At 49.6% G+C, this 12236-nt stretch overlaps 1 protein-coding gene across 9 annotated transcripts in view; it reads right to left on the bottom strand.

Moving 5' to 3' along the window:
* Nucleotides 1-12236, bottom strand: part of NTM (neurotrimin) — a 1001784-nt gene that overhangs the window by 422193 nt on the left and 567355 nt on the right. For 5 of the 9 annotated variants that reach the window (XM_021102352.1, XM_021102348.1, XM_021102351.1 and 2 more), the window contains exon 2: nt 10874-10958. In XM_021102352.1, the coding sequence (XP_020958011.1) occupies nt 10874-10958 (85 nt within the window). Of the gene's footprint in view, nt 1-10873; nt 11979-12236 lie in introns of those variants that run through there. The other 4 variants (XM_013979588.2, XM_021102349.1, XM_003130086.6 and 1 more) reach the window with 2 other exon arrangements.

Here is a 12236-nt window from a genome sequence, read left to right as displayed (position 1 = left end):
TATATTCTCTTTTTTCTTTCTTCCTCCGGGTTCCAACCAGTTTGAATTGTTTTGGATTGAGCTTTCCTGACGAGTAAATTTGTCCAAAGATGATTATTCTGAGGGCAAGAGCACTTTCCCACTCATCCACTACATTATAGCCTGTTTGAAAGCCAGAGAAGATCAAGAAATTATTTTCACGCAAACATATCTTCCTTTGCCTCCATGGGGCCGACAAAGCTTTATCCAAAGGTTGATTTCAGTTTTGTCATTTTCCATCAGTCTAGTGGTTGATGCTGTTTTCATTAAAAATTCTATTATTTTTAAAAATCCATCATCAAGATTGTAAGATTAATTCTTATGTACATTGCACAAGACAAATCTAACCTCTCAAAAGCTTTCTAAGCCCAAACATCTCACACTGACAAGGCAGTGGGCTGGCAAAATGCACCCAAATAAACCCAAATAACTCAACCATGTGAATCCATGAGATGAGGGGGGAACAGATCATGAACAGTCGGGATGGCTATATGTAATTTAAACTGATCCAAGCCCCAAGGCACAGGGCGGCACTGAAAAGAACTGCTTCTGTGGTTCTGTCAGTGAATTTCGAGATCCCTTTCTAATGCCAGACGCATTGGTCTTGCCCCAGTTCTGCACAGGAGAAAAATTAACAAATGTGGAGTGGCCCCCTTTTCTATTATCAGCATCACTGTGGGAGTCCTGAGGGGGCCTCTCAGTGAACAGATGAGAATGAGGGGAAATGCAGCACAGGCTTCAGAGCTGGAGGGCTTCAAGCCCCAGCTGATGGCCTCTCTAGCCCTGCTTTGCCAGCCGACTCCAGTGACTTGTCGTGGAAGAATCAGTCTCCCAAGGAAGAAAGATCTACAAATCCTACAGCTTTTTTTTTTTTTAATTTTTTTCCTTTTTAGGGCCACACCCACAGCATATGGAAGTTCCCAGGCTAGGGGTTGAATCAGAGCCACAGCTGCCAGCCTACATCACAGCCACAGCAACACCAGATCTGAGCCTCGTGTGCATCCCACACCACAGTTCACGGCAACACTGGATCCCTAACTCACTGGGTGAAGCCAGGGATCGAACCTGCATCCTCATGGATACTAGTCGGATTCATTTCCTCTGCACCACAACGGGAACCCCAAATCCTACATCTTTATATGAACTCCTGATCCTGCTCTTTGTTCAGATAACTTGGCTCCACAGAACCTTCCAAAATTGTTTTTGTTTTTTCTGGTAGGAAATTCATCTTCAGAACCATGAAGTGTCATAACTTTCTATGCAACCATCTTGTGATGAACAATAAAGAAATGACTTTCTCCTCACTCCCCCCTCTGGTATAAAATAGCTCGAGGAATAAGTGGAACAGGAGAAGATTCCTAGGATCTAAGCAAATGTGTAGGAGACACACACAGAGGAGTATAATCAGAGGTGGATGGAAAGGCTGGCCTCTCTGCACAGATCTTTGAGAATCAAGACACAGCTGATCTATCAGAGTGTAGCTACATGGCTGTTTAAGCTAAATGGGTCATGGTGAAAATATATGTGTGTGCCTATGAATACAGGGAAAGAAAGAAAAAGACTTATACTTGTAGGCTAAGCCTTGTGTACATTATTTCATTTTAACCCCAAAACAATTCTTTAAGGTAGGTAATAAATGTCCTTTTCACATAGGGGTTTTTTTATTATTATTATTTCTCAAGACGACACAGAGAAAGCAGTGAGCCTGAGTTAGCGAATCCTGTCTCCCAGTCTCCTTTCTCTCTGGCACACACTCCTGCTGGAATAAGAGTTAGGAAGGTCTTGTTTGTAGAAGAGCTTTGTCTCCTTCAATCCCACTGCCTTTAAACATTTCTATTGCTTCCTCCTCAACTTCAGTTCACATGTGCAATTGGAAACTGCATCCCAAACCCAACCAAGTCTTGATTTCCTAAAATAACTATTCTTTGGCCATCTATATGAGGATACGGGTATTATTTATTTATCAGAGCAGGAACCCATCAACCTGCTCCTGAGGAAGCAAAATGATCTCAAGTAATGCAAGAAAAACCTTACATTTTACCCATCAGTGGAGACTTTGAACTTAAGAGAATACATATGCAATTCGTATTCATTGTAGTCTCCCAAGTTTCCCTGGGAGACATGCCAATGATCCTATTTCTAGTACAACAAGAAGGAAATCTATACATCCAGGGCTCCCTGTTCCGCCTCCCATAGCCAGGCCACTCAGAGAAACCGGCTTATGAAATCCTTGAAGTGTGTTTCCACCTAAATTTGTTCACTATCCCATTCCAGGGAAAACCATAGTAATTCTGAGGAGTTACCTCTCTGTGAGAGAGTCTAAGATTGCTAATGTCTGAAACAAAGAACCTGGAAGAACCTGGAATAAAAGTCCAAAAGTCTCACTCTGGACAATCTCCGGAGATTTCAGGATTCTCTGATGAGAAGGGACCTCTGAGGCCAGTTGGGTCATTCCCTGTGTCTCCATGTCACAGACCACAGCAAACGTAATACACTAGCACCATGTCACAGACCACACCAAACACTACAAACTGTCACTATGACATAGACCATGGCAAATCTGACACACTCCCATCATGCCATCTTGTGCCTAGCTACGGGAGGCAGAACAGGGAGCACTGGACCTACAGATTTCCTTCTTGTTGTACTAGAAATAGGATCATTGGCATCTCTCCCGGGGAAACTTGGGAGACTACAATGAATACGAATTGCGTATGTATTCTCTTAAGTTCAAGGCTCCACTGATGGGTAAAATGTAAGGTTATTCTTGCATTACTTGAGGTCATCTTGCTTCCTCGGGAGCAGGTTGATGGGTTCGGGCTATAAAAAATAAATAATATCCTTATCATCATACAGCACACCTAGCACACTTCCCTCATGCCATAGACCAAAGAACACCTAACATACTCCCATCATGCCACAGACCCTAGCAGAACTTACACACTCCCATCATGCCACAGATCACAGCAATTATTACACACTCTTATCATGACATAGACAACAGCACACCTAACATACTCCCATCATGCCACACTCCATAGCACACCTAATACACGCTCACCATGCCACAGACCACAGCAATCCTTACACACTCCCATGATGCCATAGACCTCAGCACACCTAACACACTCCCATCATGCCACAGACCATGGTATCCTTAGCACACTCCCCATCATGCCATAGACCACAGCAAACCTTTCACACTCCCATCATGCCACAGACCCCAGCTCACCTAATGTACTCCCATATCTAATTCCTAAGAAAGGAAGTGCTTGTGCCCCAGGATAAGGAAGAACAACTAAATGCACTTGGTTTCTTGGAGGAGAAGACACAGGGAATGAAGAAAAGAAGGAGCAGAATGAGGAAAGCCCTTTGGTACAACAAGAGGACCAGCTTAGAAATCAGACAAAACTGGTTCCAAGCCCCAGGACATTCCCCATCTGACGGTGTGATCTGGGAAATGCCTCACTCTGCCTTCCAGGGCTTTGCTTCCCTGATCTGTAAACTTGGAATAATAACTAAATCCACTTCATGGTGCCGCTCTGAGGATTAAATAAGTCTCTGCTGGTAGAGAGCTGAGCACCTGCCACACGGTAAACAAAACTGTCCCATGCAGAGTCAGAGCAGAACAGATAGGGGCTAAGAATGCAGTCTTTGGTACCAGAGGGAACAAGCTGTCAGGGGAGAGCACAGTGATAAACGTTCGCCAGTTCTGGCAAAGGCGCCCACAGTGAGCACGAGGCTTCTGCACATAGTAGGAAAAGGTGACCTTCCTCAGGCACCGGTAGCCTGAAGCCAGGGCGCACGGCCGCATGATGGAGTGTGGGCTGCACATCAGCTCCTTCTCACCCTTGCAGGACGGCCTCCTTGTGCGAGACTGATGATCACTAGCCTCATTATCTGGAAAACCGGGTGGTTGAACTCCCCAGTCTCTGTAATCCTTTCAAACTCAAAGGAAAAGAGAAGCATTTCTGTGAAATAGGTAGGTGAGATATGCTAGAGGACTGAGCTGTCCCTTTGTTCCTTCTGTAGGTTGTCCTGGCAGCAGCATGTCCTTCCTCCTTCTGCCCCATATCTGCTGGGATTTTCAGTTTTCCCATCAGAGGTTTTGGCTCCTCAACAGGCTGAATGTGCTTCTAAGGGCCTCCCCCCACAGCCCCATCTGCCCATGCTCTTTTGAGCCCTGGTCCACCTGCTGGATGCCTGGTGAGCTCCGGAGGGGAGCAGCACATGCTTCCTGAGTGGCTTTGCGATTCTGAACCAGTTAACTCATAAACAAGGGATGGATAGCTACACAACCAGGTACACACTGAGAGTGAACTCCAACCAGACAGAAAGAAAGATGGTCAGAGAGCCACTCTTCTGTGCCCTTCTTTATCTTGAAAATGCTAATTTCCCCGAGGTCTACCTGAGGTTGAGTCCATCATCAGAGACTAGCATTTCTTCAAAGGCTTAAGGTCTGGGTGGGGAAGCGAGCCGGCAGAATGATGGCACATTTCATGGGTACAGCTATGAAATAACACACAATTGACCCAGACCATCTGTGTCCTGTACAGAAAGACACCAACTCAATTACTTACACATATTTGCAACCTCCTCAAGAGCAAGCTCACGCCCAACACAGCACAACCTGGACAGAAACAACAGTGAACCAGTCACATGTCTGGAACAAGGACAACACAAAAGAAGTCTGGGAAAAGGGCAGAGAGGGCCAGGAGAGGATGGCGATCTCAGAGAGTCACTCCTTCTTCCACTCACCACTATTATCGAGCACCTTGTATATGCCAGACATTGGCAAGGATGAGACAAAGAAGACACTTCTCCTCAAGGAAACCACTGTCTGGTGGGGAAAACAGATCACAAGCATATAACCAAATAAATGAATGGGAAAAATCTCAGATACACAGGATAGCTAGGAAGAAAAAAATCTAGGATGGGATGCTAGCGGAAGCATGGCGGAAGTGGCAGGGGACTGCTTTTATTGGGGTGTCAGGAATGGCTTTGGGGAGCTCCGCTTGAGCTGAGGCTGAAATGAATGACCCTCCTTTGGAAAATCTGTCGTGGGGCCCTCACGATGTGAACCACGCGTGGGGAGGCTCTGCAGCAAGAGTTAGTGTCCTCTGTTCACAAGCCCACAGAAAGAAGGCCAGAAGGTCTATAGCAGAGTGAGTGAAGCGGGTGTGGGGAGAGGGAGTCGCTGAGATTACATTAGCCAGAGCCCTGGTCCAAGTCACGTGTAAGGTGCTGGAGTGCCAATGTGAAGAAGGCATGGTTCTGCCCCCAAGAGGCCATGAAGTAGCTGGAAAGGTTAGCAGAGAATCCATCAGTTTATAAAGTGAGACGCCAGAGTTCCCGTCGTGGCGCAGCGGAAACAAATCCAACTAGCAACCATGAGGTTGCCGGTTCGGATCCCTGGCCTCCCTCAGTGGGTTACGGATCTGGCATTGCCGTGAGCTGTGGTGTAGGTCACAGGCCTGACTCGGATCCAGCGTTGCTGTGGCTCTGGCGTAGGCCGGCGGCAACAGCTCCAATTAGACCCCTAGCCTGGGAACCTCCATATGCTGAGGGTGTGGTCCTAAAAAGACAAAAAGATAAATAAATAAATAATAAAATGAGATGCTAAGTGTGTTCCATGGCATGAACAACATACACAGCCCCCTGCATCTGGAAGGGGACCCCTCGGTTTTCCCAGGCACGGAAACCACATTGGTCTCTGCTCTTTGCCATCTCAAAGTGCAACTTCCTGCCTGTATATTTCTCAGACCTTTTATTCTTAAGTCATTAAAAAAAAAAAAAAAGTAACAGCAGGCAGGGGTAAAGCCTCCAGTCTAGATAAATGATGAAAGTATAGCTCAGCCTCTGATACTCACTTACCCAATGACCCCAAGGAAATAACTCACTTGACTGGTTGCTGTCTTACTTGGGGAATCTATGGAAGCATGAAACGCCTTCTTCATCAAAGCTGCCAAGTGATACATGGACATTCAGTGACGGTCTCTGATTAATGAGACCCCATAGCTGGGCATCTCAGGCTCTCCCGTTTCCATCAGAGGGGTACGGCCCCACCCACTGGAAGGGAGGATCCTCTTCTGTGACCCCAGGTAGACCTTCCAGCCATCTGCTCATGGGCACCTCGGCCTCCACTGTCCATGACCTCTTCAACCTTCAGGTCTACACTGTGGCCTCTCGAGCTGGACCCAAGGCCCTGGGGTAAGAAGCTTTGGCCTCAGGCCTTTTCACACCCAACACTCAACTCATGCCCTTCATGTAAGAACCAAGCCATAGAACTTGGGAAGTTGATGACAACAGTTGTATACTGGCTGAGGGATATTTCAGTGTTGTCTTCAGTAAACATTTGTGAGCACACAGTGCTCGTGGCCTTGCAAAGTATGATCCCTGCCTATAAGATTTAGCTGCCCTCCCATGCACGTGGAGAAAGAGGAAGAGAGATAAACAGCACAGCAAGACAGGGTGGGAGAGAACATGAGAGGGGGAGACACCACGTGGCCATGAGGCATTAGGAGAGCAGAGAATGCAGTGAGGAAAGCGGGTCCTGCACAGTCAAGGAGTCAGCATTCTAGCTCTGCACTTGCTAACGTGTGCGATTTTATTTTGTTTTATTTATTTAGTCCTTTTAGGGCCGAACCTGCAGCATGTGGAAGTTCCCAGCCTCGGGGTCGAATCAGAGCTACAGCTGCCAGCAGCACCACAGCCACAGCAATGCGGGATCTGAGCCTGTGTCTGTGAGCTTCACCACAGCTCCCAGCAACGCCGGATCCTTAACTCACTGAGCAAGACCAGGGATCGAACCCGAATCCTCATGGATCCAAGTCAGGTTCTTTAACCGCTGAACCATGACGGCAACTGCCACATGTGTGATTTTAGGTAAATTCCCCTCTCCGGGCCTCAGCTTCCCCATCTCTAAAATGAAGATAATTTAGTCTGCTCCAGAAAGTTGTGAGGATTCATTGTAACTGACCAATAACGGATGGCATTATCCATCTTTTTACCATCGCTATTACTACCGCCTCATAATCTGGCTTCTAAACCTCCTGGCTGTGCAACCTTAATCAAACTAGGTACACTTGGGAGTTCCTGTTGTGGCTCAGTGGTTAACAAATCCGACTAGGAACCACGATGTTGCGGGTTCGGTCCCTGCCCTTGCTCAGTGGGTTAACGATCCGGCGTTGCCGTGAGCTGTGGTGTAGGTTGCAGACGCGGCTCGGATCCTGCGTTGCTGTGGCTCTGATGTAGGCCTGTGGCTATGGCTCCAATTCGACCCCTGGCCTGGGAACCTCCAAATGCTGCAGAAGTGGCCCAAGAAATGGCAAAAAGACAAAAAACAAACAAACAAACAAAAAACTAGGTAAGCTTTCCAAGCCTCCTTTTCTCATCTGTAAAGTGGGGATAATAACAGCACCTCTAATCAGGGGTAAGGGTTAATGTCATGAGGTTGGAGGACGGGTGAGGCAGCGCATAGAACACTTAGAGGGCTCCCTAGAAAGTAGTGAGTGTCCAAGAAAACGTTACTTTTCTTCTTATTGCACATTCCTTTTTTTTTTTTTTTGCTTTTTAGGGCCATACCCATGGCACATGGAGGTTCCCAGCCTAAGGGTCTAACCGGAGCTATAGCTGCCAGCCACAGCTACAGCCACACCAGATCTAAGCCCCATCTGTGACCTACACCACAGCTCAAGGCCACACCGGATCCTTAACCCACTGAGCAAGGCCAGGGATTGAACCTGCAACCTCACGCTTCCTAGTTGGATTCGTTTCCACTGCATCACAATGGGAACTCCTGCATGTTCTATTTTACATAACCTCACCCTTTTAAAAAGAAATATGCATAAGGACTATCAGCAGAAGGGTAGAAAGAGTGGGAAACTGCAAACTGTCTATAATTCTATACAAGCTGGGGGTACCATGTTAGGTGAAGTTTCTCAAGACCTCCACAGGGACTGTTAGCACTAACTGGATAAACCTAAAACATTCTAAAATGTCTCCTCATGTTGGACTCTGCTGCTGAAAGCATTCATTCTTTGGGGACTGCAAAAGATCCTCAACAAAATGAAACTGGTGAGACAAAGCAGATACAATGAAATCAGAGCAAAAAGTCCTCTGCTGGGTGAGAAGAAAACTACAAGCACGAAGGACAGGGCCACGTGGAGAGGGTGGCTCTTGGGGCACAGCAGGGATATTAGGGCCTGCACAGCTGTGGTCTGTGTAGCTTGGTCATAGACTGAACCAAAAAAAAAAAAAAAGGAAGGGGAGGAAGGAAAGGAAGACAAAAGGAAGAAGAGACCCACATAACACAATAAGAGGAAAAGTAAAATAACCCAGAGCCCTGAACCATGTGACCTGATTCCATGGGTGCCACTGGAATCAGGTCACATGCAAATTTTGCAATTTCTATGCAAACAAAAAACATTCTGAAATTCCTACTTGCTTCTTTACATAAAGAATCCCAAAATACAGAGCCTTGCTGGAGTTTAAGGGCTTCCATGCCACAGACGTGCACCCCAACATAGCAGCCTTTCCTTGTTCTGGTACGTCAAGGCCCAAGAAGGATGCTGGCCGTCCTCAGAAGCAGGAGCACCCTCCATACAGGCTGCCTCGTTCACCTGCTGCCCCACTCACATCCTAAATCGGACACCATGGCTGCTGTCAGGCAGATCCCAGCTCCTCTGATTCCTGCCCCATAGGGCTCCCTCCCCAGAAGGGTCTTCCTGCTCCATGTCAGAAGGACATTCAGTCCAAGAAGCTGGCTTTGAATGTTAGGAGATGTTCCCGGAGGGCCTTTTAATGCCCCTCCACATCCCACTCCCTCCTCCTACGATCCATCAAGCCTGGTGAGGCTACAGCATAACTGAACATGCAAACACCATGAATGCCTGAAGGAGACAGGAAGAGGGGCCCAGAGTGAGTCAGGAAGGGCCATGAAAGGAAAGACAAAGAAGAGAAGCCGGCCAGCACCTGATAATACAATTTTTAAAAGGAGCTGTTCCTCTCCTAGCCCAGCCCCTGGTTGAGCATCTTCTCAATCCAGCCATCCTGGAGTCCTGATTCTCCTGAGCCTGGGGGCTGCCTTCTGAAGACCAGATCCTGGCGCATCCAAAGCCCTTCATGTTCCCATAATATGGGAGCTTCTATCTCTCAAGGCTCTTTGGCTCTTTCTCATCTCCAAAGCTCTACAGTGTGGAGCTGACTGCCTTCCACCTTCTCCTTAAAAGTACCATCTCCCTCGTTTCTGAATGTTCTTAGTGTGAGACTGGCTCCAGCTTAACTCTTGGGGGCTACACCTTGCAGTCAAGGGTGAGGGACAAAGAGAACCAGAGAACATTAAACGCCATCGACTTGACAGCTTTAGAGGTTTGTTTTGGTTTTTCTCAGAAGCCTGAAATCCCAGCATATTTGGAATTTCCATGAAATCCTGTATAAAGCAGATACACAGTTATTTCAAGTGTGAGGCAGTTAGCTGTTTAACCTTTGCTCAAAATAGCCCCTAAAGGGCTCAGCGGAAGAGGTAGGATTCCAGAACCAAGGAGTACCTAGATGCTGCCTGAGACATGGCCATCAGCTCCCCAAGACAAAGGAGCATGGGTGCCTGCAAGCCTTGACTGGCCCTTAAATCACACATTTCCTTTGGCAATGTCCTAACAGGCCAGCTCTGTAACTCAGAGTCTCTTCCTCAGCCCCATCTACGCCATGGGGACTGCCTCACATGCACCATCTGTAAACCTCAAAAGAACAACCTTAGAAGAACAGAATTCTTTACAAAGAGGTAAAACAGAGGGCACCAGCACCAAGGTTCTCCCTCTAAGAATCTCCATGTACAAAGGATGGGAATAATGCAGTCAGCTCAATGGTCCAGTTTGTAGAACTTTCCATCCGTGGATCTTCTTAACTTCTACCCCATGCTGACTCTCATAAAATTCCAGAGACTAAGAGCTCCCATTACAACCACTGGTTCTGTGTTGCCCCCCTGTGAGGGGTATGGTTTGTGGACACTGGAAATTGAGTTCGCATTTCAGGAGGCAGGGTGAAAAGGGAGCCAGACTCATCCTACCTTATACACAACACAGCCAAGATTCTTCTCCTTCTCTCCTCCAATTCCTATAAGCCTTAACCCCAGAAGCCAAGCAGGACCCAACTCAACACTGAAACCCACTTCCCGTTGGATCAATGAGTTCTACACATGCTGTTCTGGGGAGCAACACAGTGAACCAAAGGAAACGGTATTTTCCGCAGACAAATGAGACGCATCCTCATGGCTTCAATCTCAGAAAGCCGTGTTCAGACACAAGACAGTGTGGCCCTCTGGCTACCAGCTCAAGGCGTGAAAGCACCCCAGGAAAGGCCAGGCATAGTCAGACTTAGGACAAAACAGCAGCTCTGCCAGAGTACGGGAGCCGGGTTGGCAAATCCTCCGTGGCATGGGCAGAGTGCTGGCATTCACAGGAAGCCAGTCCGGGCCTTTGGGACTCGTTAACTTCAGAGAAGACTATTCACACTGAGCCCCAGGCAGGGCCACCAGGTTCTGGCACAGACAGTGCTCAGACCATTGGCCTCGATCTCAGAGTCACCCTGCCCCCGCCCCACTGCTTACCAAGTCCTGAGCTAAGGAGGCTAGTTTGGGGAAAATAGGCTCCTCTCTGGGAACCTCTGAGAGTTTCCCCATGACCACTACCTTCCCAGGGCAGAGCACCGGCTCACACATGAATTGTGCAACCCAGGGAACCAGCGACCATCCTGCGGGTGGCTCCAGAATGCACACCTGCACCCCGTGCCCCTCTCCCTCCCCCCCAAACCCCTACACAAATCATTGTCAGTTCGTAGAAGAATGGCGGCTCCCTACCTGAGGGTGGCGCTCTCCCCCTGCCGGACCGTCACGTTGTCCATAGCTTTGGGGAAGGTGGCATCTCCGCTGCGCACTGGTACTCCTGTGGGTACAAGGAACAGCAGCCTGAGAGACACGACCACGAGGCACTTCCAGGGCAGGAACAGGTACCCACAGACCCCCATCCTCGACAGCCACAACTTCCCAGAACTCCGGCAGCAGCTGGCACACGCCCCCCGGGCGCGCACAGGAAGTGGGTGGGGTAGGGGAGCGAGCACGGGGACCGGGAGGCGCGGCCGCAGAAAAGCGCGCAGACTCCTCCAAGTCTAGTATTCCTCCCCAAATCCAGCCTCAGCGCTGCAGCTTTGGAGAAGCAGTTTCCACGGAGGACGTCCAAAGAGGGCTCCCTCGGTGCTGTTTCAGCCGGGAAGGTGGCCAAGAGAGGGGAAGCGCAGGACAGGTGCAAAGGTGAGGGCACGTCTCAGGAGCCCCTTCCTCCCGCTAGCATCCAGGCATGGCACTTTGGAGAGGAGTAAGCACTTTGGTACCAGAAGGGGACAGGGGGTGAGTTAGAACCCGCTACCCGGAGGTAGTCTGAATTCCTCAGTTCCAGCAAGGGCAAATCCAACACTTTCTTTGTAAGTTTCGGAGGAAGGCTGATCAGCAGAAAACAGTCTGTAACAATAGCAGAGCTGGAAAGTAGAGCACGCAGGAGGCGCCGGGGTGAGCCAGGAGGAGAGACTACGCCGGGCTTCGCGCGATCCGGACTGGGGATGCTGCGGCAGCCGCCTCGGTCAACTTCCTCCAAACCCTGGTGCGCGCTGCAGCCACCGCGACGCGGCGGGTCTCGGCGGAGCGGTCTCCGCGGCGGCGGCCGTTCGCTCTCTCGCCTGCTCGCTCGCTGGGGAAAGCGAGGCGCTGCCAGCCCCGGAGCCGCGCGGACGCCACGCTCAGCGGCCGCCCCCGGCCTCCGCGCCGCCGGCCTCCCGGGAGCAGCCCCGACGCGCGCGGGCCCCGACCGCCGGGGTTGTCATGGCAGCAGCTCCATCACTGACCGCCGCTCTCCGCGGTCCCGGCGCCGAGCGAACGGGCGGGCGGGCAGGCAGACTGCGCGCATCGCGGCGGGCGGCAGGCGCGGGGCGCGGGGCGCGGGCGCCCACCTTAACCCCCGCCGCGCCGCGCCGTGGCCATGCACGAGCCCAGGTTACGAATTTAACCGTTTCCCCCCTTGGAAGAGCTGTCACTTCCAAATTAAGAAGAAAGGCAAAGTTACCACAGTCTTAATAAGCCCCAGACATCTTAATAAGGGTCACAAACTAATTAACTAGGAAAGGAAAACCCTGCAGCATGCATGCGTGCACCTTTAAAATTATCAGATTAA

This window comes from Sus scrofa, chromosome 9 (genome assembly GCF_000003025.6).
Source record: "Sus scrofa isolate TJ Tabasco breed Duroc chromosome 9, Sscrofa11.1, whole genome shotgun sequence".
Lineage (NCBI taxonomy): Eukaryota > Metazoa > Chordata > Mammalia > Artiodactyla > Suidae > Sus > Sus scrofa.
This window is presented reverse-complemented; position numbering and strand designations above follow the sequence as displayed.